The sequence below is a fragment of the Phyllostomus discolor genome, chromosome X (genome assembly GCF_004126475.2).
Source record: "Phyllostomus discolor isolate MPI-MPIP mPhyDis1 chromosome X, mPhyDis1.pri.v3, whole genome shotgun sequence".
NCBI lineage: Eukaryota > Metazoa > Chordata > Mammalia > Chiroptera > Phyllostomidae > Phyllostomus > Phyllostomus discolor.
This window is the reverse complement of record NC_050198.1, coordinates 50,640,710-50,668,436: the sequence shown is the minus strand read 5'-3', so window position 1 is coordinate 50,668,436 and position 27,727 is coordinate 50,640,710. Positions and strand designations below refer to the sequence as shown.

Sequence of the window (27,727 nt, the reverse complement as noted above, 5' to 3'; positions counted from 1 at the left end):
ATCAGGTACTATTCAAAGCACTTTATAAGTGTGAACTCATTTCATCATCATAATCCTATGAAATCGGTACTGTCACTTCTGTTTTGAAAATGAGGAAACAGACCAGAGCATAATATGAAAAAAGACTTTTATGTTGTTTCAGTGACCAAAACATGGTCTGGGAATTGTAATTGAAACACTGAATTACATTGTATTTCCATAATTTATGGGAACAGGGGGACAGAATATTTGAAATTGGGACTGTTCCAAGAAATTTCAATTGTATGATAGCTACAAGTAAATAACCTATTTCAGTTTTGACATTTCTGTTTCAAAGCATAGTGATTGCTACTCATAAAATCCATGTGGAGAAACTCCTAGTTTGTTTACCTGGTTGGAAGTTGTTTGCCACCTCTTTTTCTCTTTAAGTAATTGTGTTTTGGATTCTATTTTTGATCCTCTCCTCTTTATATAGATTTTCTTGGTATTTTCATCATTCCTAGACCTTTTATTCTTGACTTCCCTATGTATGTTCCCCAACTCTGATTTGAGTTCCTCAATGGTATTTTCCAGTTGCTTACTGGTCATGTCTGTCAATTATCTAAGCACCTTAAATTCATGTGCCCCAAACCAAAATCCTATTTTTCCTTTTCACTTTTCTGAGATCTTTACCTCTTAATGGTGTCACCATTTAGTCCTATAGGCTTTAACTCAAGTTTCCAACCCTTTTTATGTGATTGGCTACTAGAGAGTTATTAAAACCAGTAGCTATAATGTTTTCCAGTAAAAGATTACATGGAAAAGGGTTTAGGATAAACACCAAACACAATTCCGTGTTAAATGATTAATTTTTATATGAACATTCTAGCACAATCTTTATATTGTGTTGTTCTTTAATTCTTAGCATATTTTTTGTAGGTAGCTAGACAGAAGGTGGGCAAATAAATATAGCTAGCTTCAAACAGGAATATAGCACATAATGCTTCCTAACTTTTATATTCTCGAAAAATATTTTGAGGTGCTTTATACCATTACATATCTCTCTTGGTATTTCACTTCTAAATCTTGATTGTCGAATGTTTACTTCCTTGCTGCAATTATTCATATTGGTATTCTATCATTTATTTTGATGGCTACAGTCCTGCTTTCAGATTCTTTGGGCCATGGAACCCTTCAACATATTTAAAACTTGTTTCTCTTTTTTCCCTTTAATTCATATATTTATTTGAAACTTGTTTCACTTTCTACTCACACATATACACATTTTGCCATGAATTTCAACCTCAGTAACTTCATTCTTATGTTATTGTTCATTAATATTCTGGTGATATTAATATTAACTACTAGACTTTAAAATAATTAAACCCTCTGAATAAATACCTTTAAGTTTAGCAATTCCCAGTTTTTATAACAAATTATAAACTTTACTCAAGTTGAAAACATAGCAAACAACACATTTTGAAACTAACATTAATACACTATTAACTCAGTGTCTCTTACGCATAATGTCTTGTATAGCACTGTTTCTAATTGACAAAAGGAACTAAAGGGAGGTTTTATTTATACTGATTATTTTAGGGTATATTACATTAGGCTATTTGGTAAGGCAATACATATTATAAGTTGCTCATTTACTGTCAAGTGTGCTTTTAAAGTTTTTGCTGAACTGATACTGTTGGAATGATGTCTGTGAGAGAACGTATATTACATCTTTTTCACTGTTCATTTCCCCTTGTGTACAGGGTATGTTTGTTGTTTCTCCATTACTAGTATGAAGTTGGTGTGTAGTACCCTCTCCAAATTTAGGAGTGAAAAAGATTCCTAAATCCTCTGCCTAAGTATTCTGGATTTCAGATTTCCCATTTGTCATTTGTAAAACTAACTCTGCTTATAGGTGGTTTCTAAGACAAAACCAATTATGTGGTATGTTTGAAAATAAAAAAAAATTCATTGAAATAATATATTTACTTTTGGTTAGAGTTTTTGTTTCAAGAAGTAGGAATACGCTTAGAGATGTTTCCCTAGAATTGAAAGTACGATGCATGGACCTACACGTTACAGAAAGCAAAGTCTTTATTGAATTTCATATTTAGTTTCATATTCCAAGTCTATTTGCGTTACAGTTAGAGAATTATAGTTTATTTAGATATTTAAGTGAATGGATATTTCCAGGGCATCAAAACAGAAAAGAATGTTCTGGTCTTTATTGTCCTTTATCTCAATCCCCTATCTATAGACTTGAATAGAAACTGCAAATCTCTCAAATCAAAAAAAACAACCCTCAGTATTTCTCTGCCAATATGATATATTTTAAAACAAAGTGCTATTTTCCTTTTTTCTAATTTATATTAGAATGCTTCAGGTCAAAAAAGGGAAGAGAAGGAAATGAAAGGAAGTGACTGTTGGTAATTCTTTAGTTTTGCATTTCTGAACAAGGATCACTGCTATGGGAAATTGCTTTTATTGTCTTCTTTCTCAAATGCGAAGAGAAGGTTGAATAAGGTCCTGTAGCCAAATTTGGTTTTAGAACCATTGTGTTTCCTTCCTTCATAAATTATGCTTTTCTAATTTTGTTTTTTCTTTTTAATCATTTTTATTAAGGTTCAAATACAGTTGCCTCCATTTTCCTACCACCATTTTCCCCTGCCCGACCCACCCCATCCCCCACCGTACCCTCAATCATACCTCCCTTTGGATTTGTCCCTGGAACCTTGGTACACTTTCACTTCTTTCCCCTGTTATTTCCCTCTCTTCTCCCCTCTGGTTACTGTCAGTTTATTCTGTATTTCAGTGTGTCTGATTACGTTTTGGTTGCTTATTTGTTTTGTTCATTAGGTTCCATTTGTAGATGAGATCTTATGGTATTTGTCTTTCATTGCCTGGCTGATTTCACTTCACATAATGCTAAGGTTCCAACCATGCTGTCGTGAAGGGTAGGAGCCCCTTCTTTCTTTCTGCTGCATAGTATTCCATTGTATGAATGTAACACAGTTTTCTGATCCACTCATTTACTGATGGGCACCTAGGCTTCTTTCAGCACTTGGCTGTTTTAAATTGTGCTGCTTTGAACATTGGGGTGCATGGGTTCTTTTGAATTAGTGTTTCAGGATTCCTAGGGTATAATCCCAGCAGTGGAACTGCGAGGTCAAATGCAATTCCATTTTTAGTTTTTTCAGGAAACTCCATACTGTTTTCCACAGTGGTTGCACCAATCTGCAATATCACCAATAATGCACTAGGGTCCCCTTTTCTCCACAACCTCTCTAACACTTGTTTGTTGCTGTGTTTATGATGGCCATTCTGACCTGTGTGAAGTGGTATCTCATTGTGGTTTTAATTTGTATCTCTCTCATGGCTAGTGATGCTCAGCATCCTTTCATATGTCTCTGGACCCTCTGTATGTTCTTGGAGGAGTGTCTGTTCAGGTCCTTTGCCCATTTTTTAATTGGGTTGTTTGTCTTCCTGATGTGGAGTTGTGTGAGTTCTTTATATATTTTGGAGATCAAATCCTGTTCTGAAAGATCATTGGCGAATATATTTTCCCATGCATTTGGTTTCCTTTTCATTCTGCCAATGTTTTCTTTAGCCGTACAGAAGCTTTTTATTTTGATGAAATCACATTTGTTTTTTCTTTCCTTTATGTCCTTTGCTCTAGGGGACATATCGGTGAAAATATTGCTGCTTGGAATATCAAATTTTCCTGCCTGTGTTCTCCTCTAGGACATTTATGGTATCACAACTTATATTTAAGTCTTTTGTCTATCTTGAGTTTATTTTCACGTATGGTGTAAATTCGTGGTCGAGTTTCTTTTTTTTCTGCATGTAAATGTCCAGATGTCCCAACACCATTTGTTGAGGCTGTTTTTACTCCATTTTATGCTTCTGTCCCCTTTGTCAAATATTAATTGACCATAGAGATTTGGGTTTATTTCTGGGCTTTCTCTTCTGTTCCATTGATCTATGTCTCTGTTTCTATGCCTGTACCAGACTGTTTTGATTACCATGGCCTTGTAATATAGTTTGGTATCAGGTATTGTGATCCCTCCTACTTTGCTCTTCTTCCTCAAAATTGCAGCAGCTATTCTGGGTCATTTATGGTTCCATATAAATTTCTGAAATGTTTGTTCTATATATGAAATATGTTATTGGTATTTCATTTTCTAAAAAGATGTTATTTATTTATTTTTAGAAAGAGGGGAATGGATGAAGAAAGAGAGGGAGAAAAACATCAGTTTGTGGTTGCCTCTCATGTGCCCCCTCCTTGGGACCTGGCCCACAACCCAGGCCTGTGACCTGACTGGGAATCAAACTGGTGACTGTTTGGTTCACAGGCCCACACTCAGTACAGTGAGCTATACCAGTGAGGCTGTTATTAGTACTTTAATAGGGATTATGTTGAATCTATAAATTGCTTTGGGTAGTATGTACATTATGATGATGTTAATTCTTCCGATCTAAGAACATGGTACACAATTCCATTTATTTGTGTCTTCCTTAATTTATTTCTTCAGTGCTCAGTACAGATCTTTTACCTCCTTGGTTAGGTTTATTCCTAGGTACTTTATTTTTCTTCTTGCTATAGCAAATGGGATTTTTCTTCCTGATTTCTGTAACTGATATTTAGTTGTTGGTGTACAAAAGTACCTTTGATTTCTGAATGTTGACTTTGTATCCCACTGTTTTGCCAAAATCCCTTATTAGGTTGAGTAGTTTTTTGGTGGAGTTTTTAGAGTTTTCTATATAAACTATCATGTTACCTGCAAACAATGACATTTTAGTTCCTCCTCTCCAATCTGTATACCTTTTTTTTCTTCTTGTCTCCATTACCGTGGATCGGGCATCCAATACTGTGTTGAATACAAGTGGTGAAAGTGGACATTCTTGTCTTTGTGTGAAAGCTCTTTTGTCCATTGAATATGCTGTTGGCTGTAGGGTTTTCATAGTGGCCTTTATTATTTTGAGATATGCTCCCTCTACTACCACATTGCTGAGTGTTTTTATCATAAATGGGTGCTGTACCTTATTAAATGCTTTCTCTGCATCTATTGATATGATCATGTGATTTTGGTCTTTTGTTTTATGTGATGTATTATGTTTATTGGTGTGTAAAAATTGTACCATCCTTGCATCCCTGGGATGAATCCCACTTGATCATGGTGTATGATCTTTTTGATGTATTGATGAATATAGTTTGACAGTACTTTGTTGAGGATTTTAGTGTCTATGTTCATCAGCAATAATTGCCCTGTAGTTTTCTTTCTTTGTTGTGTCTTTGTGTGGTTTGGGGATTAGGATGATGCTGGCCTCATAAAAGGAGTTTGCATTCTGCCCTCTTCTTGGATTCTTTGGAAGAGTCTGAGAAGTATAGGGGTTAGCTCTTTCTCAAATCTTTTGTAAAATTTTTCTTTGAAACTGTCTGGTCCAGGACTTCTGTGTGACAGGAGTTTTTAGATTACTGCTTCAGTTTCACCAGCTGTTACTGGTCTTTTTAGACTTTCTGCTGCTGCTTTTTCATTCAGTTTTAGAAGATTATATTTTTTTTTAGAAATGTGTCCATTTCACCTAGGTTTTCAAATTTATTGGCATATATTTCATAGTAATTTCTTACAATCCTTTGTATTTCTGTGGTATCTGTTGGAATCTCTCTTTCATTTCTGAGTTTGTTTATTTGGGCCCTTTTTCTTTTTTTCTTGAGGAGACTGCTTAAAGGCTTATTGATTTTGTTTATCTTTTCAAAGAACCAGCTCCTGGATTCATTGATCCTTAGAATTGTGCTTTTCGTCTCTCTGTCATTTAATTATGGTCTGATCTTGGTTATTTCCTCCCTTCTACTTGCTCTGGGCTGCCTTTGTTGTTGTTCCTCCAGTTTTTGTAGATGTAGGGTAGGGTGTTTATTTCACACGTTTCTATCTTTTTTAGGTAGGACTGTATTGCTATGAACTTCCCTCTCAGGACTGCCTTTGCTGTGTCCCCTAAACTTTGGACTGTTTTGAGTGCATTTTCATTTGTTTCCTGAATCTTCTTGATTTCATTATTCATACATTTATTGTTTAATAGCATGCTATTCAGTCTACATTAATTTTAGTGTTTTTTGAGTTTTTTCCTTGAGGTTGGTTTCTAGTTTCAGTCCCTTGTGGTCTGAGAAGACACTTTCTATGATTTCAATTTTCTTGAATTTGTTGAGGCTTGTTTTGTGTCCTATCACATGGTCTATCTTTGAAAATATTCCATGTGCATTTGAAAAGAATGCATTGTGCTTCTATGGGATGAGAGGTTCTATATATATCAGTGAAGTCCTTTTGATCTAGGGCATTGTTCAATGTCGCAATATCCTTGTTGACATTTTGTTTAAAAGATCTATCCATTGTTGACAGAGGGGTTTTAAAATCCCCTAGTATAAGTGTGTTCCTGTCTGTATCTTTAAGTCCTCCAAGATTCTCCTTACATATTTGGGTGCTTCTATGTTGGATGTATATATGTTTATAATATTTGTCTTCTTTTTTTTTTCATCAGTAATTTTATATTTTCATGTTTTAATTTTGCTTTCTTTTTTCACTTTTAAAATTTTTTTAAATTTTATTTTAATTGTTGTTGCAGTACAATTTTCTGTCTTTTACTCCCATCCCAGCCCACCCACCCAACCCTCCTCTCCTCCCTCCCATTTCCACCCACTCTTAGTTTTTTATCCATGTGTCCCTTATACTTGTTCCTGTAAAGCCTTCCTTTTAAAGTGATTTTATTGATTTGGATATATTGAATGTGTTGACTAACTCCTGTGTGCTAGAACATTCATTATTTTCAATTAAGTCTCTATTTGATTGATATCAACTTCAACTGGTCTACCGGAACATGAAACATAATCTAGCAAGTAATCTCTAGCATGAAACTTTTCTAACCGCTTTTGACATACTCTGTCAGTCACAGGACTTTCTCCATACATGTCACAAATCCTTTTCTTGTTTGAGTTGCATTTTTACCTTTTTTGAAATAATAAAGTATAATATGTCAAAAATGTATATATATTTTTTACATTTTCAATATTAAAATGGCTACACAAAAATTCACTAATTTTGATAATTTTTTAAATTATTTTTTAAATTTTATTTTAATCATTATTCAAGTACAGTTTTCTCCCTTTTACTCCCATTCCAGCTCACCCACCCAACCCTCCCCACTTCCCTCCCATTACCACCCTCCTCCTAGCTTTTGTCCATGTGTCCTTTAATTTTGTTCCCGTGAACCCATCCCATTGTCCCCTGAAATTCCCTCTTCTCTCCCCTCTGGTCACCGTCAGTCTGTCCCCCATTTCAGTGTCTTTGGTTATATTTTGCTTGTTTCTTTGTTGTTTAGGTTCCTGTTAAAGGTGAGATCATATGGTATTTGTCTTTCACTGCCTGGCTTGTTTCGCTTAGCATAATGCTTTCCAGCTCCATCCAGGCTGTTGCAAAGGGTAGGAGCTCCTTCTTTCTTTCTGCTGCATAGAATTCCATTGTGTAAATGTACCATAGTTTTTTGATCCACTCATTTACTGATGGGCATCTAGGGTGCTTCCAGCACCTAGCTATTGTAAATTGTGCTGCTATGAACATTGGGGTGCAAAGGTTCTTTTGTACTGGTGTTTCAGTGTTCTTAGGAAATAGTCCCAGCAGTGGAATTGCAGGGTCAAAAGGCAGATCCATTTTTAGTTTTCTGAGGAAGTTCCATACTGCTTTCCATAGTGGTTGTACCAGTCTGCAGTCCCACCAACAGTGCACTAGGGTCCCCTTTTCTCCACAGCCTCTCCAGCACTTGTTGTTTGTTGCTTTGTTTATGATGGCCATTCTGTCTGGTGTGAAGTGGTATCTCATTGTGGTTTTAATTTGCATCTCTCTGATAGCCAGCGATATTGAACATTGTTTCGTGTGTCTTTGGATCTTCTGTATGTCCTCCTTGGAGAAGTGTCTGTTCAAGTCCTTTGCCCATTTTTTAATTGGGTTACTTGTCTTCTTAGAGTGGAGTCGTGTAAGTTCTTTATATATTTTGGAGATTAAACCCTTGTCTGAGGTATCCTTGGCAAATATGTTTTCCCATACAGTTGGTTCTCTTTTTATTTTGATACTGTTTTCTTTAGCTGTGCAGAAGTTTTTTTATTTTGATGAGGTCCCATTTGTTTATTCTTTCCTTTATGTCCCTTGTTCTAGGATACATGTCAGTAAAAAAGTTTCTGCGTGAAATATCTGAGATTTTCCTACCTACGTTCTCTTCTAGGACTTTAATGGTGTCACGGTTTATATTTAAGTCTTTTATCCACCTTGAATTTGTTTTTGCATAAGGTGTAAGTTGGTGCTTGAGCTTCATTTTTTTGCACGTAGCTGTCCAGTTCTCCCAACACCATTTGTTGAAGAGGCTATTTTTATTCCATTTTATGTTGCTGCTTCCTTTGTCAAATATTAATTGACCGTAGAGACTTGTGTTTATTTCTGGGCTCTCTGTTCTGTTCCATTGGTCCATGTGCCTGTTTTTATGTCAGTACCAGGCTGTTTTGATTACAGTGGCCTTGTAGTATAGTTTAGTGTCAGATATTGTGATCCCTCCTACTTTAGTCTAGTTTCTCAAAATTGCAGGAGCTATTCGGGGTCGTTTATGGTTCCATATAAATTTTTGAAGTGTTTGTTCTATGTCTGTGAAATAAGCCATTGGTACTTTAATAGGAATTGCATTGAATGTGTAAATTGCTTTTGGTAGTATGGACATTTTGATGATATTAATTCTTCCAGTCCATGAACACGGTATATGTTTCCATTTGTTTTGTGTCTTCCTTGATTTCTCTCCTCAGTGTTATGTAGTTTTCTGAATACAGGTCTTTTACCTCTTTGGTTAGTTTTATTCCTAGGTATTTTATTTTTCTTTTTGCTATTTCAAATGGGGTTTTTTCTTGATTTCTGCTTCTGCTGTTTCATTGTTGGTGTACAGAAATGCCTTTGATTTCTGTTTATTGACTTCGTATCCCGCTGTTTTGCCAAATTCATTTATTAGGTCAAGGAGTATTTTGGTTGACTCTATAGGATTTTCTATGTACTCTGTCATGTCATCTGCAAACACTGACAGTTTTGTTTCCTCCTTTCCAATTTGGATGCCTTTTATTTCTTTTTCTTGTCTGATTGCTGTGGCTAAAACTTCCAGTACTATATTGAATAGAAGTGGTGAAAGTGGACATCCTTGTCTTGTTCCTGATCTTAGTGGAAAAGATTTTCATTTTTGCCCATTGAGTATGATGATGGCTGTAGGTCTCTCATATATGACCTTTATTATGTTGAGGAATGCTCCCTCTATTCCCACTTTGCTGAGTGTTTTTATCATAAATGGGTGCTGTACTTTATCAAATGCTTTTTCAGCAACTATTGATATGATCTTGTGGTTTTGTCTTTGCTTTTGTTTATGTGATGTATTACATTTACTGATTTGCGAATATGGTACCATCCTTGCATCCCTGGGATGAATCCCACTTGGTCATGGTGTATGATCTTCTTGATGTACTGTTGGATGTGGTTTGCTAGTATTTTGTTGAGGATTTTAGTGTCAACGTTCATCAGTGATATTGGCCTGAAGTTTTCTTTCTTTGCTGTGTCTTTATCTGGTTTTGGAATTAGGATGATGTTGGCCTCATAAAAAGAATTTGGGAGTCTTACATCGTTTTGGATTTTTTGAAATAGTCTGTGAAGGATAGGGGTTAGTTCTTCCTTAAATGCTTTGTAGAATTCTCCTGTGAAACCATCGGGTCCAGGGCTTTTGTGTGTTGGGAATTTTTTGATTACTGCTTCAATTTCTTTTGCTGTTATTGGTTTGTTCAGGCTTTCTGCTTCTTTTCCATTGAGTTTTGGAAGATTATATTTTTCTAGAAATTTGTCCATTCCATCTAGGTTTTCAAGTTTCTTGGCATAATATTTGTCTTCTTGATGGGTTCTTCCCTTGAGTATTATGAAGTGTCCTTTGGTGTCTCTTGTTATCGCCTTTGTTTTGCAATCTGTTTTTTCAGATATAAGTATTGCTACCCTAGCTTTTTTCCTTGTGTGTTTGCTTGGAACATTTTTTTCCAACCTTTTACTTTTAGTCTGTGTAGGTCTTTTGTTCTGTGGCGGTTCTCCTGTAGGCAGCATATATGTGGGTCATGTTTTCTTTCCCAATCAGCTACCCTATGTTTTTTTTATGGGAGCATTTAATCTATTTACATTTAAGATTGTTATTGATAGGTCCTTATTCATTGTCATTTTACTCCCTTCATACCTATGTTCCTCTCTCTCTCACTGTTTTTCTTTCTTTCCTTAAAGCAGTCCCTTGAGCATATCTTGTAATACTGGTTTGGTGGCCGCATATTCTTTCAGTCTTTGGTCTGTAAACCTCCTGTTTTGGCCTTCCATTTAATTGAGAGTCTTGCTGGGTAGAGTAGTCTTGGTTGCAGGCCTTTGCTTTTCATTAGTTCCAATATTTCTTGCCAGTCCCTTCTGGCTTGTAATGTTTCTGTTGGGATGTCAGCTGCTAGCCTTTTGGGGGTTCCCTTGTATATAACATCCTGATTCTCCTTGGCTTCCTTTAAATTTCTGTCTTTGAATGTTGGCATTTTATGTTTTTTTTATTTTTTTTAGAGATTTTATTTATTTTTAGAGAGGGAAGGGAGGGAGAGGGAGAGGGAGAGGGGAGAAACATCAGTGTGCGGTTGCTGGGGGGTATGGCCTGCAACCCAGGAATGTACCATTGCTGGGAAGCGAACCTGGGACACTTTGGTTCCCAGCCCACGCTGAATCCACTGAGCTAAGCTAGCCAGGGCTGGCATTTTATTTTTGATGTGTCTTGCATTGGGATTCTTTGAGTTCCTCTTCATTGGGAAACTTGTGGCTTTATGGACTTGTGTGGCTTTTTCTTTCATCAAATTAGGGAAGTTTTCCATCATTATGTTTTCAAACAGGTTTTCTATCCCTTGCTCCTCTTCTCCTTTTGTATCCCTGTTGTATGGATATTCCATTTCATGTTGTCTTTCATTTCCCTTAACCCCTCTTCATTTTTTTTGAGTCTTTTTTTCCTTTTCCTGCTCTTTTTGGGAGTTTTTTTTTTTATACCTTATTCCTCCAGCCCACTGATTTGATCCTCTCCTTCATTGAGCCTGCCTTTGATTCCGTTTTCTTCAATTTAGAAATTGTATTCATTTCCTCTTGGCCCTTGATTGTTTTTATGTCATTTTGATGCTGATATAGTTGGCAGTAAGTTCTTCGTAGTTTTCCTGTATTTTTTGTAATTCATACTGAGCTCTTTGAGCTTCCTTATAACCATTGTTTTGTACTCAGTATCTGATAGTTGACTTGCATCTATTTCATTTAGCGTTCTTTCTGAGGATTCCTCCTTTCATGTAGATTGAGGGTTGTTTCTTTGTCTTCCCATTTTTTGTGGGACTGCTCTTGTTTGCTTCTGCATCTTAAATTGATGTGTTTTGACTGCCTGATTTTGTGGTGCAAAATTCTATGGTAGGAGACCTGTGACAATTAGTGGTACAGTCTCCTGGATCACCTGAACTTGATGCTCTTGAGATGTCCTTTATGCTTTTTATGCAGATTTTCTGGATGTAATTGGGTTTTGATTGTTGTTGGGTCTTTCTTTCGTGGGTCCTTCTCTGCTGCCGGTTGACTGAGGGTCACTCTGCCCACCATGTCTTAAGTGCTATCATGCAGGTGGTGCCAGAAGAAAATGAAAAAGCCCAGGAAACAAACTCACACCTGTAAATATAACTCCCTCCCACAATCCCACCATCAACAGCAAATGAACTAGTATTAATAAGGCTGTAGCAAGGTTAAGACTGTTATAAGAAAAGACAATGGATATGAGATGACCTACTGAGAAAAAAATGTTTTTGAGAGGGTAGAGGGAGTAGCACTAATAAGAGTTGGGAGTTGGAGCAGTGGAAAGAGAGAAGGTAAAATTTACCTCATGAATAAAAAAGGGAATGAAGAATGTGGAATTGGGTATGAGAAGGGAAGTGTATAGTCTTAGGTTTAAAGAGAAATTAAAATAATATAAAATGAAGTGGGAGAGTGAGAGGAAAAGGAAGGAAAATAGTAAATAATTGATAAAAATATAGGAGCCTAATTGGAGAGGAAGATCCACCACAGTGGTATCAACAAGAAATGAACTAAAATTAATGTAGGTGGTATTGGAATGAGAGGGAACAAAGAAAGAAAAGTGTATGAGATGTTTAGAGGAATAGGAAGAGATTTTGAAATGATAGAGGGAAAAGAAGTATTAAGAGCGAGGAACGAAAACCAGGCTAAAAGAGTGAAAAATTAAAATTTGGTATGTATGGAAAAATAAAAAAAAGAACAGAGAATAATAAAGGGCCGGATGAAAGAGAAATAGAAGAAAGACAAAAAAGAAAAAAAGGTAAGGCAGCAAAATTGAGACAAAAAAGAGTAATAGAGGAGACCAGTAAAATTTGATATGTGAAATACAGAATTAGTGAAGCTGTAGAGGCAAAAGTAAAAAAAAAAAAAAAAACAATGCAGCAACTACCTTACCCACAACCAACTAGCAAAGATTGTTAAAGGTGGAGTGAGAACATGGGTATTTTAAGAGCAGGGTCAAAGGATGTGAAATGACCCTTGAGAAGAAAATTGTTTTTGTGTGTCTGGATGTGGGAGAAATAGTAAGGGTGCTGAATGAAAAGAAGTTGTAGCTTGGGAGAAAACCAAATTTGAAATGAGAATGCAAGGAAAGGGGAAGGGAAAATGAGCTAAGAGGATGGAGGGGCAAAATATGTAAATTGAAATATATAATAGTATAAAAGTTATTGACTTAAAATGTACAAACTTGTTAGACAAGAAATAAATGTTAAAAAGATTCAGGAAAGAAAATGTCACAGATCAGGAAGAAGACCACAGTGGCTTTGGTCTCAGGGAGCCTCTTGAATTTACCGCTGTTTCTGGTCTGCCCCTGGTGATGTCAAATGTTGACCCTGTCTTACCTTAGGCAGCCTGTTTGATATTTCCAGTGATCTGCTCTCACTGGCTGTCTCCTTCAATTGTTAATCTGGCTAGTGTGCACTCAGTGGTCAGGTTTAAGCACTATAGGGCTGAGTGGAATTCCTCCTGGGGTGGGGGCTGTTGTTTCCCCTCAGGCTGCTGCTGTTGGGAGGGGAGAGGTCTGCCTGAGCAGGATGACTGATGCTGTCTGGGAGATGACTCATCACCAGGATCCTCGTGTCTACTCTCTCAGTTCTCTTCCCCAGGATTCAGTCATGTCTCTCACTGTTGTCAGCAACACACTCTACCCCTGCCTTTGCCCGAGTCCAGGGTAAGTGGCTCAAATGAAAATTTGTGTGTTGGCCCTTTAAACAACAGGTCTTGAGTCATCAGCTGTCTCTGCAGCCCTGTTGCTTTTTGCTGCTGGTTGTTATGTGTATTTTTTGGGCTCTGGTGCTCTAGGCTGGGGATCCCAACTTAGGGTTTAGACCCCATTCTTCTCAAGGGGATCCAACTGGCCACTTAATTATCCTTCTGGCACTGCCACCTGTGGGCCTACAGCCAGACATCTGGAGTCTGCTGCATTCCCTACCAGACAAGTTGTGTAGAAGCTGGTTCTTCTGTGGTCTGAAGTGTTATGACTTCTCTCTGGCTATTGCTCAGTTGTTTGTTTCGGGTGATTTCTCCACGATTCAGTTGTTAATTCCATATTGGCCCTGGGAGGAGGTTAGTGTGAGTTCCATTCACTCCTCTGCCATCTGGGAAAAAAGCCGCTAATTGTATTTAAATGTCCACCATGAAAAGAAGTGACAGGTTCTAATTGTAGGATGCTGTTAAAAATGTTTTTTAAATAGTTTACCATTATGTTTTTAAGTAATGAAAGACCTTTAAAGATCATTCTATGGAGTTGAGGAGCTATTTCCCCCAGTTGTCCTCCAGTTATTTAATGCTAACAATAATTGAAATAAATGATTTAGTATTAAGTTTTCTTAATATGAATTACCTTTTTTAGCAGGTACTGTTACATGTTATATACATGTATTTTCTTTATTTTCCCAGTTTTATTTAAATAGAGTTGACATGTAACCATGTATAAGTTTAAGGTGTACAACATAATTTGGTATGTGCATATATTGCCAAATAATTACCACAGTAAGCTTAGTTGACATTCGTCAGCACACATAGTTACAAATATTTTCATCTAAAGATCTAGTACTGTATATTTCATTTGGTAAGATAAGATTTATTATTCATTTTTTGTGTGAGTTAGTCAACCCCACAATTTGCCAGAATAATAGGTTAATCCCCTAAAAGCTATTTTTATGGTTAATCTTGATCACAAAACTGAAGGGAGGGCAAATCTGTCCCTCATCACCGAATAAGAGAATCCCAGTTCCTTAGACCTTAAAGAGAGTTTAGAGATCATGCAGCCTGTCTCCTTCATTTTGCAGATAAGGAAACTGACCCTGAGAGATTGTCATAATATTTTTATGGTATCATATAGCTTCTGAGACTCTAAAATGAATTGAAAGCATTATGTCATGTATATATTTACAACTATACCTCATATGTTACAGATAATGTATGCTTAAAAAATCCAGGCATACATATACCTCATTTAATTGGTCGAAACATGGAGTGTTATTTTAGAATTAAAATAATAGAGTCATATAAGAATTTATCTATATGTATTTCTAATATGAAATTAGGAATATCTTATAATTATCTTAGAATTATTAACATTATATTCATATGTTGTTACTACAAAGAATTCCCCCCATTTGATCATTGAAAGAATAGCCAATTCTAGTAGTTAAAACAACAAATCACATTTTCAAATTAAACTACAATATAAAAAGTAGTAATAAAATTAAAACACATCAGTTTCCTGCCAGTTCAAATAATATAAATTATTTAAAGTTATTTTTGTTTTCCTCAATTTGTTTTATTTTAATTGGTATCTAGAGTATAGTACCTAAAAAGTGTTTAAGGCAATCATCTCCTTCCCATTATTTTTAGATGTTGAAGAGAGGCACTTCAGCAGGGTTGGGGGAAATTTTTTCTGGGGAGTTACAGTTGAACTTTGTTTTGATTTCCAATAGAATTTAGGTGAAATTGCTGTGATTCTTATCTCTATTTTTTGACCAAAGAATAATTTCCTAGTTAACCAGCTTTATTTAGCAGCTAACATTAGTCAATACTTAAATAAGCACTTATTGCACACTTGATACGCAATGTCTTTCTTATGTAATTATCCCAAAACTTTAGGTATAAGGTCACAGAAAAATTTCTAGAGCAACATTTCTCAAATTTTGAAACAATTTAAAAGCATCTATAGTGCATTGAACACCATTAGTGATATGAGTGGTATGAGTTACTGAACTTTGACCTGGCCTTTCCCAAACCTTGTTTGACCACGGGAAAGGCCAGGTCAAAGTTAAGCAAGTAAATTTAGCATTATTTAGATCAGGGGTATCAAACTCATTTTCACTGGGGGCCACATCAGCCTCGTGGTTGCCTTCAAAGGGCCAAATGTAATTTCAGAAATGTATAAATGTAACTACTCCTTAAGTAGGGGTATGGAGCTCAGCGCTGCTGCCGGGTAAAACAAGGTGCTGGACTGGATGAGACAAGGTGGAGGGCCAGATTCTGCCCGAGGGCCTTGTGTTTGCCCCCCTGTGCTTTAGATCCTTTGATATTGCTAATGGGCATTGTGAACCTCAAAGATATGATTATAATATGCAGTGTTCCTGAAATTTTGGCCTTGAAACTCTTTTAGGAATACTTAGTAACATTTGGAACACATTGTTCTAAAGCACTGGTTCTCAAAGTGTGGTCCTGGACCAGCAGCACCAGTGACACTTGAGAACTTGTTAGAAATGTAAATTCTCAAGACTCAACCCTGACAGAATCTCTCAGGGTGGGGACCATCTGTGTTTTATGAAGCCCTTTATTTGAGAACCACTGTTATAGAAGTTTATAGGATTGGAGTAGTTTGCTGTGGGAGAATAGTCAGCCAACTGGGATTCCAAGTGCAGTAGATATTTCAAAGGACATTATTAAATAGAGTACTATTGTACTAATTTGGGGAATATAACATGTGCTTAACCACCTCTGAGCCTTTGTTCATATCTTTTACTTGGTATACAGTCCATCTTTATAACAATTGTGTAACAATATATACTCCTAGTACTACTACTGAATGGATGTGAAACCTTGGACAAGTCTTAAAATTATTTGAAACCTGATTTTTTCATTTGTAAAATGTGAGATCCTCTGTAGTTGTGAAATTCTACATACTGATTTTTTTGTTTATTTTCCTATTCTGTTTCTTGTTCACATACTGAATAATTTTTAAATTTAATTTTTATTATTTCTCAAGCTAATACATGAAAATAATATAAAATATTAATTAGTTCTACAAGACATATAACAAGAAAACAGTTTTATGTCCCACTCCTCTCCATCTCTGATACTGCTTCCTATAGGTGACCATATTATACTATCTTGGATGTTTTATAACTAATATATTCAAGCTTGTTTTTGTTTTTTAATTTTAAATATCATCTATAGACTTCCTACTGGGGAAGAGGAGGCTTTATCTCTCTCCCTTTCTTCCACATTAGGAAGTTTATAGACAATATACAAATCTTAAAAACAAAAACAAATATAGTTTTATTAGTTCCTTGAAATGTTTTCAGTGTTGACATTATTACAATTACTTAAGTACAATTTTTATCACATCTGAGCCATGTAGTATGTGTTCATTGATTACATTTCTTATAAAACTTTTTCCTTTTTTTATTTTTTTTTATTTGCTCAGTTTTCTATAGAAACATTCTTAGGTTCTCCAACAGAGATGCCTGTCTTTCCTAGTATGATTAAACATATTAGGTTATCTACAATTTGTATTATTTATTTATAAAAGTTTTTTTTAAATGTCTACACTGGAGTTCTTTGTCCTTTTACCTGAACTGGTGGTTCTCTATTTAGTCCTCCTAAATGTTTGTCCTGGGATTTTCCCTTCATCCTTTTCCCATAAATTCCTTTGCTTCTCTTGTGTTGAATCTTCTGTTTCTAGGATTCTGTGTGACCTCCTGCCTTTTTTTGTGGTTTAACTTTTTTATTTTGGTTTCAAATATCCTCCCGTAGCTTTCTGAGAAAGTTCAGGAAATTATTTTTATCTTTAATGCTTGAAAACACCTTTTGCTTTCCCATCTGATTGATAGCATGATATAGAATTCAAGGTTGGAAATACTTTCTCCTCAAATATTGGACTTCATTGTTTTCTAGCTTCTATTAATTGTTCAATTGAGAAGTTTATTGCTATGCATATGTCTGATCTTCTGTATATGACATGTTTTTTCCTCTATGAAAGCTTTTAGAATCTTTATCCCCTGACTTCAGAAATGTTCCGTCATTTCTGACCACATTGCTGGTCATCTTTTTTTATTTCATTGTTTTGTCTACTTCATGGGCACTTTCAATCTAAATATAGATATTCATATCCTGCAGTGCTGGAATCTTCCTTAATAGCACCATCGTCATTCCTTCCCCTCTGCTTCATTTCTTTTGGGGCCTCCTGTTGGTTAGATGTCGGCTTCCCTGGATGATACTGTAATTTGCTTGTTTTTTCTCTCCAATCGTGTTTGTTTTCTGAGCTCCTCAACTCTAAATTTTATTCCTTTCACTGCTTATTATATTTATTTTAAAATTTAAGTACAGCAAAATTAGGATTTTTTTCTTGTACAGTTCTATAAGTTTCAACAAATGCCTAATCATGTAACCACTACCACAGTCAACACTTCTGACACACACCCCCATACGTCCCTTGTTGCCATTTTGTAGTCAGCCCTGTTCTGTGACCCTACCTACTGGTAGAAGCTGATGTGTTTTCCCTTCTTACAGTTTTGCCTTTCCAGTATGTCATATAAATACAGTCATGCAGCAGTTTGGCTTTGAATGTGTCATCTTTCACTTACCCATATTTTTCAGACTATAAGATGCACTTTTTTACCACATTCTTTGCTTCAAATTTTTTTTTCCCTATTTTCCTCCTCTAAAACCTACGTTTGTCTTAATGGTCTCAAAAATAGACACACCTAGGTATTAGAGGAGGAAAATAGGAAAAAAATTGTTGAAGCAAAATGTGGTAAAAAACTGTGTCTTATAGTCCAAAAATATGGTAACAGTGCATTTGAGGTTCATATATATTCTTTTTTTCAATATATTATATTGATTATGCTATTACAGTTGTCCCATTTTCCCCTCTTCCTTCACTCCCCTCCACCCTGTACACACTCTCCAACCCATATCCCCCCCTTTAGTCATGTCCATGTGTCATACTTATAAGTTCTTTAGCTTCTACATTTCCCATACTATTCTTACCCTCCCCCTATTTTCAACCTACAATCTATGCTACTTATTCTCCCTTCCTTTCCCCCTCTCTCCTCCTCCCACTCCCCTGTTGCTAACCCTCCATGTGATCTCCATTTCTGTGGTTGTGTTCCTGTTCTAGTTGTTTGCTTAGTTTCTTTTGGTTTTGCTTTAGGTGTGGTTGTTAATATTTGTGAGTTTGCTGTCCTTTTACTATACATGTCTTTTCTTTATCTTCTTTTCTTAGGTAAGTCCCTTTAGCATTTCATAAAATAAGGGCTTGGTGATGATGAACTCCTTTAACTTGACCTTATCTGAGAAGCACTTTATCTGCCCTTCCATTCTAAATGAAAGCTTTGCTGGATAGAGTAATCTGGGAAATAGGTCCTCGTCTTTCATGATTTGGAATATTTCTTTCTGGCCCCTTCTTGCCTGTAAGGTCTCTTTGGAGAAATCAGCTGACAGTCTGATGGGAACTCCTTTGTAGGTTACTGTCCCCTTATCTCTTGCTGCTTCTAGGATTCTCTCCTTCATTTTTACCTTGGCTAATGTAATTATGATGTGCCTTGGTGTGTTTTTCTTGAGTCCAACCTCTTTGGGACTCTCTGAGCCTCCTGGATTTCCTGGAAGTCTGTTTCCTTTGCCAGAATGGGGAAGTTTTCCTTTATTATTTGTTCAAATACGTGTTCAACCTGTTGTTTTTCCTATTCCCCTCCTGGTACCCCGATAATTCGGATGTTGAAACGTCTAAAGATTTCCTGGAGGTTCCTAAGCTTCTTCTTGTTTTTCTGAATTCTTATTTCTTCATTCTTTCCTGATTGGTTGTTTTTTTCTTCCTTCTGGTCCACTCTGTTGTTTTGAGTCCCAGTTTCCTTCCCATCACTATTGGTTCTCCATGTATCTTCCTTCATCTCTTTTATGGTAACCTGCATTTTTTTCATCTAATTTGTGCCCCAAATCAACCAACCATTCTGTGAGCTTCCTGATCACCAGTGTTTTGAACTGTGCATCTGATAGATTGGCTATCTCTAGGTCGCTCAAAAGGATGAGTCCTGGGGCATTGATCTGTTCTTCTGTTTGAGACATTCTCCCTCCCTCCCTCCCCCTCCCTCCCTCCCTCCCTCCCTCTCTCTCTCTCTCTCTCTCTCTCTCTCTCTCTCTCTCTGTTTTTTTTTTTTTTTGGTCTGGTCACTCCTGTTACAGTGAGGGGCAGAGCCTTAGGTGTTCACCGGGGCTGGGCACCCCAGTCGGTAGATTGTGATGTTGTATGTGGGGGCGGGAGGGAACAATGGCAGTAGCTCCATTCTCCTGGGACCTCAGTCCCTTCTCTGGGATCTTGGGTTGCGCGCTCTGCCCTGGTCCACAATCGCCGCCTCACTGGGTCCGCCAGCTGCCGCTTGCGTACTCAGGGTCCACCCACTGCGATCTTGCGCACCCCAGATGCCTTACGCGCTCCCAGTTGCCTTATGCGCCCAGTTCTCCCTGTTCTCTGCACACTGGGCCCCGCACCTGGCTGCTCCTCTCCGCCCCTACTGGTCTGGTTGAATGGGTCTACTTCAACTTCTTGGCTGTCCGACTTCCATTCAGATAAATTCTCTGTCAGTTCTGGGTGTTATTCTGCCTCTAAATTGTTGTTGTTCTAATCTTGGTTGTGCGTGGAGGTACAGTGCGTCCACCTATGCCTCCATCTTGCCGGAAGTCTGAGGTTCATATATATTTTTTGTGTATCAGTGCTTCATTTTTTTATTGCTGAGGAGTATTTTATTAAATGGATATACCTCACTTTGTCCATTCACTAGTTGAAGGATGTTTGAATTGTTTCCAGTTTTAGGTGAACCATGATTATGAAAAAAGTTGTTACACACATTCATATACAAGATTTTGTATGAACTTAAGTTTTTATTTCTCTCGGAGAGATATCCAAAGAGAGGGTTGCTATGTCATATGGTAATTCTGTGTTTAACTTTATAAGAAACTAATGCTAAACTATTTTCCCAGAGTGGCTGTACAATTTTATATTCCTACCAGCAACATACGAGAATTCTAGTTGCTCTGCATCCTTGGCAACAACTTACTATTGTCAGTTTAAGAAAGTTATTTTAGTTATTGTAAGATGTACGTAATGGTATTCCAGAAAACATATACAAATGGCAAACAGGCCCATGAAAAAGATGCTCAGCATTATTAGCCATCAAGGAAATGGCAAAACAAAGCCACAGTGAGATACCGCTTCACAACCATCAGGATGGCTATCATCGAGAGATGGACAGCAAATGTTGATAGGATATGGAGAAATGGGAACACTCAAACACTACTGATGAGAATGTAAAGTGGTGCAGCTGCTGTGAAAAATTGTCTGACAGTGCCTCAGACAGTTAAACACATTTATCATATGATCCAGCAGCTGCATTCCTGGGTAGTAACCTAATAGAATAGAAACCTGTCCAGAGAAAAACCTGCACGTGAATGTTTATAACAGATTAGTCATAATAGCCCCAAAGTGGAAACAATCCAAATGTTCATTAACTGAAGCATAGGTAAGTAAAATATAGTTTATACAAAGAATTGAAGTATGGATTGATACATGCTACAACATGGCTGAATCTTGAAAACCTCATGCTAAGTGAAAGAATCCTGTTACACAGGACCATATATTGTACATTTAATTTATTTGGAATGTCCAGAATAGGCAAATAATATAGAAACAGAAAGCGGTTGTCTTGAGTTTCTGTGTGTAGGGAGATTAGAAGTTGGTGGTTATGCAGTGTGGGGTTTCATTTTGGGGTAATGAGAATGTTCTAAAATTGATAGTTGTGATGAATCCATAACTGTTAATTTATTAAAACCATTGAATTATTCATTTTGAATGAATTATAAGCTGATTAAAAATCACCAGTTTTAAATGTATGATTCAGTAATTTTTAATGAATATATAGATATTTTTCAGACATCATCACAGATCAGTTTTAGACTATTTTTATCACTAAAAAAGATGTCCTGTGCCTGTTTATGGTTAATACCTATTCCCACTCCAACCCCTGGCAACCACAGATCCTTTTTCTACCTCTATAGATTTGCCTATTTGTATTTCATGTAAATGAAATAATGAAGAATACTTTTTGCACCTGGCTTCTTTTTCTTAGGTTTGTTTTCACATTTTTTGCTAAAACTTGTTATTGACTATTTAATAACCATACTAGTAGGTGTGTAATGATGTCTCATTGTGGTTTGAATTTTCATTTTTCCTAATGACTATTAGTGTTGAACATCTTTTTAAAATTTTTTGACGCTCAGTATTTTTATTGTTTCATGTGTACAGCTGTATAGTGCTTGAACATCTTTTTGTGTGCTTATTAACCATTTTGTCTTCTGTGAAATGTGTAGATAATCCTTTGCTCATTTTTAAATGTGTTGTTTTCTTATTGTTGACTTTTAAGTTCATTATATATTTCAGTAAAAAGTTTTTTGTTATATATGTGATATACAAATATTTTTTCCCAGTCTGGCTTGTATTATCATTCTCCTAACAGTATCATTTTAAGAGCAAAAGTTTTTAATTTTGATAAATTTCAATTATTTTTTTTCTTACATCTAAAAACTGTTTGCCTAACTCAAGGCATTGAAGATTTTCTATTATGCTTTCTTCCAAAAGCTTTGAAGTTTCGTTCTACATTTAGGTCTTTGATCTATTTTGAGTTAATTATTGTGAAAATGTGAGGTACAGGTTGAGGATCAATTTTTTTTTTCTTTTGCATATGGATATCAATTGTTCCAGCACCATTTGATGAAAATACTATCTTTTCTCTGTTAAATTGCTCTTGAACCTTTTGTCGAAAATCAGTTAACCGTATTTGTGTGGGTCTCTTTTTGTGTGCTTTCTCTGTGCTACTTTCTCTTCTATCTCTTTTTGTCTTCCTGGCTCTAATTTTTCTTCTTTAAGAAAATTCAGAAACATTTTCTTCTGTCTGATCTTACTCCTATTTTTTTATTTCTCTCTCCCATTTTTCTCTTCCTTTATTTCCTTCCTTAAACTTACATATATAGATTAATTGAAGTTTTATATACCTTATTTTTAGTTTAAATAGCAATAAACATGAAGAATTTTCAGTGTATTTGTGGCGTTAAAGAAAGATGATGATTCCTCTTCTCAAACCATGTTTCAGAACTTTTGCAAAAGGAATAAGTTCCGCATGGTTATGGTTTCTTTAAAAAGGTAAATTAGTTAAGGTAATTTCAGACCGGCATGTTAAAAGGAAGTCAAGATTTTATCCTTTATTTTACCATGCCTTTATTTCATCCCTAAATTATGAAGTTGGTCATTCATGCTGTCCCTGTAGGGTACAGTCATGATTACTACTGAGTCCATAGGTAAAAGAAAAACAATTTTCAGAGCAGCTGAATTTTTCAACTTCTTCAAACACAGATTTTGATCTATCTTTTTAACATTTAGAAAAAGTAAAAAAGGAATTGGATTTAGGCATTTAAATAAAAATGAGACACTTGATCATGGACTCAAGTACTACAGGTGACCAGTCCCCTGTTTTTGAACCTTACAAAGCATAGTCATGTTTCACTTCGGTTTTCTCATAATCCAGAGTAGCTTTTTTCCCAGGAAAGTGCCCAAATAATACATTGAAAGACGCCTCTCATGTCCAACACTTTTAGTGCTGTGCCACAGGATTTTAAATGCAGTCTATTATAAAGTTTGTGGCTAAGTTATTCCTTTCATGATACTTCAATTTAATTTTTTTTTATCTTCAGTGTCTAAGAAACACTCTGCATGTTTTCTTTTAATTAATACTGTACAGTACTTTGGAGACATTAGTCAAGAATTCTATCACTGTTTCCTACCATAACTAATGGATTTAGTTTCTGTGATCTTAGTAGAGGGTTATTATCTAGGAGAACTAAATGAGAAGATTACTTAAACCCCATCCCTGAAATATCAATGTAACTGCTTTGGCACTTTACTTTGCTTGAACTGTGACCTCTGTGCCTGTATATTAAGGGTGCCACCCTTCTATGTTTTAAGAAGATAATTCTGACTACAAAAAGTTACTATGTAAATTAGGTTCAGATTTTTCCCTCTTATCTCTATGAAGCCACGAAAGGAGCAGGGAACTTGGGCAGAGACTGTAGTTGAAAATATGGGTAGAGGTCTTAACAGTAGTGTAATGCAGGCCAGGCTGCATCATATACACCTGGGTGTTATTGCAGTTGCTTTGCAGCCTCGTGCAGCAGTTGCCCTGAGTTAAGTTGCAAACTAAGCCTCCCCTTGGTCCCAAAGCTCAGCTGCGTGTGCATACTTCTCTCAGGCTTGGGCTGATTGGGTTAATTCCTCTCTTCCCCAATAAGGTACCTCTGTAAGTACCTTCTCCCTCCTATGTCTTTCTCAATTTGAGTTCTCTATTCCTAGAAGCATTGGTTCTTCCTTTTCTTTTCACAGGATCTCAACTTGTCCTGGGCAAGCCAGCTCTTTGCTTCTGTTCCCAAGAAGTGCCAAGATTCTGCAACGCTGACTCCAACTGCCTTCTCATACCTAGACTTTGGGCTGCTTTCAGGATACCTGCATAAGCAAGCTCTTGTCACTACTACCCATTCCTACCTGCACCCTCCTTTTTCCTTCTGGCTACACTTGTGTTCGTTTCTCTCCCTCCCCACCTCACCCCCACCCCCTGGGCACAATGCATAAAGGATGGAAAAAGTACTGCGGCCAGAAGTCTGCGAGTGAGGCAACAATGGATGAATATTTAGGCAGCTTAGGACTATTTCGAAAACTGACTGCCAAGGATGCCTCTTGCCTCTTTCGGGCTATTTCGGAGCAGGTAAAAGGAAAACAAATGTATCTTCCCATACTGAGATTTCAGAGTTTGAGATGTGGCATGGTACTGTAGCTAAAAGATCTATAGCCCAGCAAAACAAAACAAAATTCTTTTTTCTTTCCTAGTAAAAACCTCCAGGTCTACCTGCTACTTATTAGCTTGTTGCATACCTTTGCTAATTAGTCCGAATGTGTTGCTGTGCCTTTGTTATCTCTTTTGTTTTCTAAATACTACTTTGGAATGTAAGAGAAATACAATGATGGGGTTAAAGAAAAATTTGAAATTTATCTCAATCCTTTATGAGCAGCCCCTGCTTCCTCTAAATTTGCCTAAGGGAAAATGCAGGCTGTGCCCATCAAGAGTAGAAAAGGGGGAGCTTAACAGAATCATTTCTCTCCATTCTCACTAGAGGTGACAAGAACAGATTTTTAATAACACCAGGACTTAATTTCCCAATTTCCTTCATATGTTCTGAAGGGGAGGGGGACTTTAAATGTCCACTTCATAGTGTTAATTTACAAGCTTCTGTTTTAAATGACTGCTGACAGTAAGCTGGTTTTTCTCTTTTTAGTTGTTTTGCAGCCAGGTCCATCATTTGGAAATCAGAAAAGCTTGTGTCTCATATATGAGAGAAAATCAACAAACTTTTGAGTCTGTAAGTAGAATACATACCCAAGGGAGAGTTGTCATTAGAGCATGTAGTGGAGGGGAAATGAATTTTGAGCACCTACATATGAAAATTATATCATGTAATCTCAGTAGCAAATATTTAATTTTTTGCTAATTTCTTTCCCTCTAGCTAGCACACTTCTGCACCTCGTTCCAGAATTAGATTGTTTTGTACCCTAAAATTTGAGAAAAAACAACCTGTATTCTCCCATTATTTAATCATTCCCTACATACCAAAAAACTCCCAAACCCTAAAAAGTTACACTTTGACTTCCGTTTTATATTATCTATACCACTGTTTTCTTGAACAACTAATCATAGTTTAAGAAAGGTTTGGCTGTGTTAACATTTTTAAATGTCTATTTTAAAATATGTACAGATGGGAATCCCCTCTGTTCTCTAGCTTAATTCTACAATGCTTGAAAAATTTTGTAAAGCTTAATTGTAAGTAAACAAATTAGTCCTAAACATCCATCTTTCCATGTAACAAACTGGTAATGGGAGTTCTGCCACTAATGATTGACGTTAAAACAACTTTAGAAGGCATCTTTCTGTAAGTTGATGTATTTGAATTCCTGTTAAACTGTTTTTATCAAGGTGTAATAGGAAGTGTGCCCTTTCTTGTGTCTGTTATATTTTTATTATACCCCAGCCCTCCCAGTACTTTTTTCTTCTAGCTGTATACTATGGATATTTGCCTGCTGTTCGAGGTTTACTCTTAATTTTTTCCACAGGTTTCATTGAATTTTAAAACTATGTAAAGGCTTCTTGACTTTTAAAGCTTATTACCCTAAAGTGTTTACCACACCTGGAAAAAAGATTGTTCATGAATTACTTCAAATGCAATACCGTGATGTAAAGCAGTGCATCTCAAGTATTTTTGTGCATACAGATCACCTGGATATCTTGTTAAAATATGGATTTTGATTTAGTAGTTTTGAGCTGGGGCCCAGGATTTCTCTGCCTTGTTAACAAACTTCCAAGTGGTAATTGCTGTTGTTTGTAGACCACATTTTGAGTAACAAAGGTACATGTGTAAAATTTTAAAACTACATGGATGAATCTTGGAATAATTTTACTGTGTGGAAGAAACCAGACTGGCCCCCCAAAGTACATACTGTATGATTTCCTTTATATAAAACAAGAAAATGCAAACCAATCTGTAGTGATTAAAGCAGGTCAGTGATTGCTTAGGGGTCAGTGGTATTAAAGAGGAGCACAAGGAAACTTCCGGGGATGATGAGTATATTCAGCGTCATGATTATCATGGTTTCATGGGTGCATACATGTGTCAAAACTTACTAGATTGTGCCATTTAAATATGTGCAGTTTATTGTATGTTTTGTATACATGGAACAGACTGAGAGCTGTCAGAAAGGAGGAGGGGGGAGGACTGGATGAAAGAACGTGCGGGGATTAGCTAAAGAACATACATGCATAACCCATAGGCACAGACAACTGTGAGGTGTTGGCCAGAGAGGAGTGGGGCAGAGGGCAGGTGGGAGGTGGGCAAAGGGGGGGAAATGAGGACATCTGTAATAGTGTCAACAATAAAAATACGGAAAAGAAATATTTGTAGTTTATTGTATGTGAGTTATACCTGAATAATGCTGTTTTAAAAAGGGATTGAGAAAAATTAAAAATTGATTTTTAAAATTCTAGTTATATTTAATTCTAGCTATACCAGATATGCATGGAATTAGATTTATATTCCCTGAGTTTAATTAACTTAATTTTTATTGAGGTATATTTTATAAACAATGAAATTCACCATTTTAAGTTTAGCATTTTTAGTTTTGGCAATAATAAACAGTCATGCAGCTGCCAGAGCAATCAAAATGTAGAAAATTTCTATCGCCCCCATAGTTTCCTTGTGCCCTGGCCTTTTTTTTTTTGAACCTAATGAAATTCCTTTAAAGTTCCTCAGTTTAACTTTGTAAATGCACATCTTTTATAAAATTTAAAGTATTGGACTTATAATTGTTGGGCTTGATTGATTTATGAAAGTTGTCAAGTTGGCGTTTTAAAATAAACTCATAGGTACATAGCATTTGAGGAAATGTGCTGGTGTTTGGGTAAGCCATTCCAATTCCCAATATACTTTTATGGTCCATCTTTTCTTCACTCATAGCTTTTGTATATGTGCAAATCTTCTTGAGGTGCTGTGCAAAATAGTAATTTAATACCATAATTATTGAGCTGAACAAAAACCCATTGGAGGATAACATTGCAGAATATAATCAGATTTTAGTAATGCTATGTATTTGGTTAAGTCAAGTTTGTTTTATTTTTGAAGTATGTGGAGGGATCTTTTGAGAAATACCTGGAACGGTTGGGAGATCCCAAGGTAAGATAAAATACGGGGGTTTAATCTTTTCAAAGTATTTGGAATAAGAACCTAAGTAATCATTCAGCTGTGTTGCTTTAGCTAGAGCCAATCTATTTTCCTAAGTAGCCAGCTGTGTTGAATCAAATAGTTCTGGCAAAAGTTTAGAGGCTGGCAGTCAACTTACTGGTTTTTTTCTGTTGAATCTTGAGAATTATGTGTTTAACAATTTTACCATCCATAGATTAGTGAAAGAGTACATGCTGCTTGGGAACAGGACAAGCCTAAGCCTTTTCATTTTTTAAGGGGGAGGGGGATAGTAATGAATGTTACTAGGAAGTCATTATTATTTTTTATTAAACAGTTCTCTTGATTTGTAGTTATCTTTCTTTTAAGTGGGAGTAAAATCCATAAACACACATTTAATTAAAAATTTTATGTGATTAAATTAAGTCCCTGGTTCTGGGCTTAAAACACATGTACTAAATACCCTGCTAACTTCATATTCTTAACACTAATTCCATTTTTATTGTGCCTTTTAAATCTCCCATATTAACTGCCTTTGTTACTTA

General features: G+C 36.2%; 1 protein-coding gene across 1 annotated transcript in view; it reads left to right on the top strand.

Moving 5' to 3' along the window:
• The window catches only part of ALG13 (ALG13 UDP-N-acetylglucosaminyltransferase subunit), a 92,301-nt gene that overhangs the window by 11,161 nt on the left and 53,413 nt on the right, over window positions 1-27,727 (top strand). Inside the window, 5 exon segments of the mRNA XM_028522326.2 lie at window positions 23,785-23,813; window positions 23,816-23,937; window positions 23,939-24,163; window positions 24,732-24,815; window positions 27,126-27,176. Of these exon segments, the coding sequence (XP_028378127.1) occupies window positions 23,785-23,813; window positions 23,816-23,937; window positions 23,939-24,163; window positions 24,732-24,815; window positions 27,126-27,176 (511 nt within the window).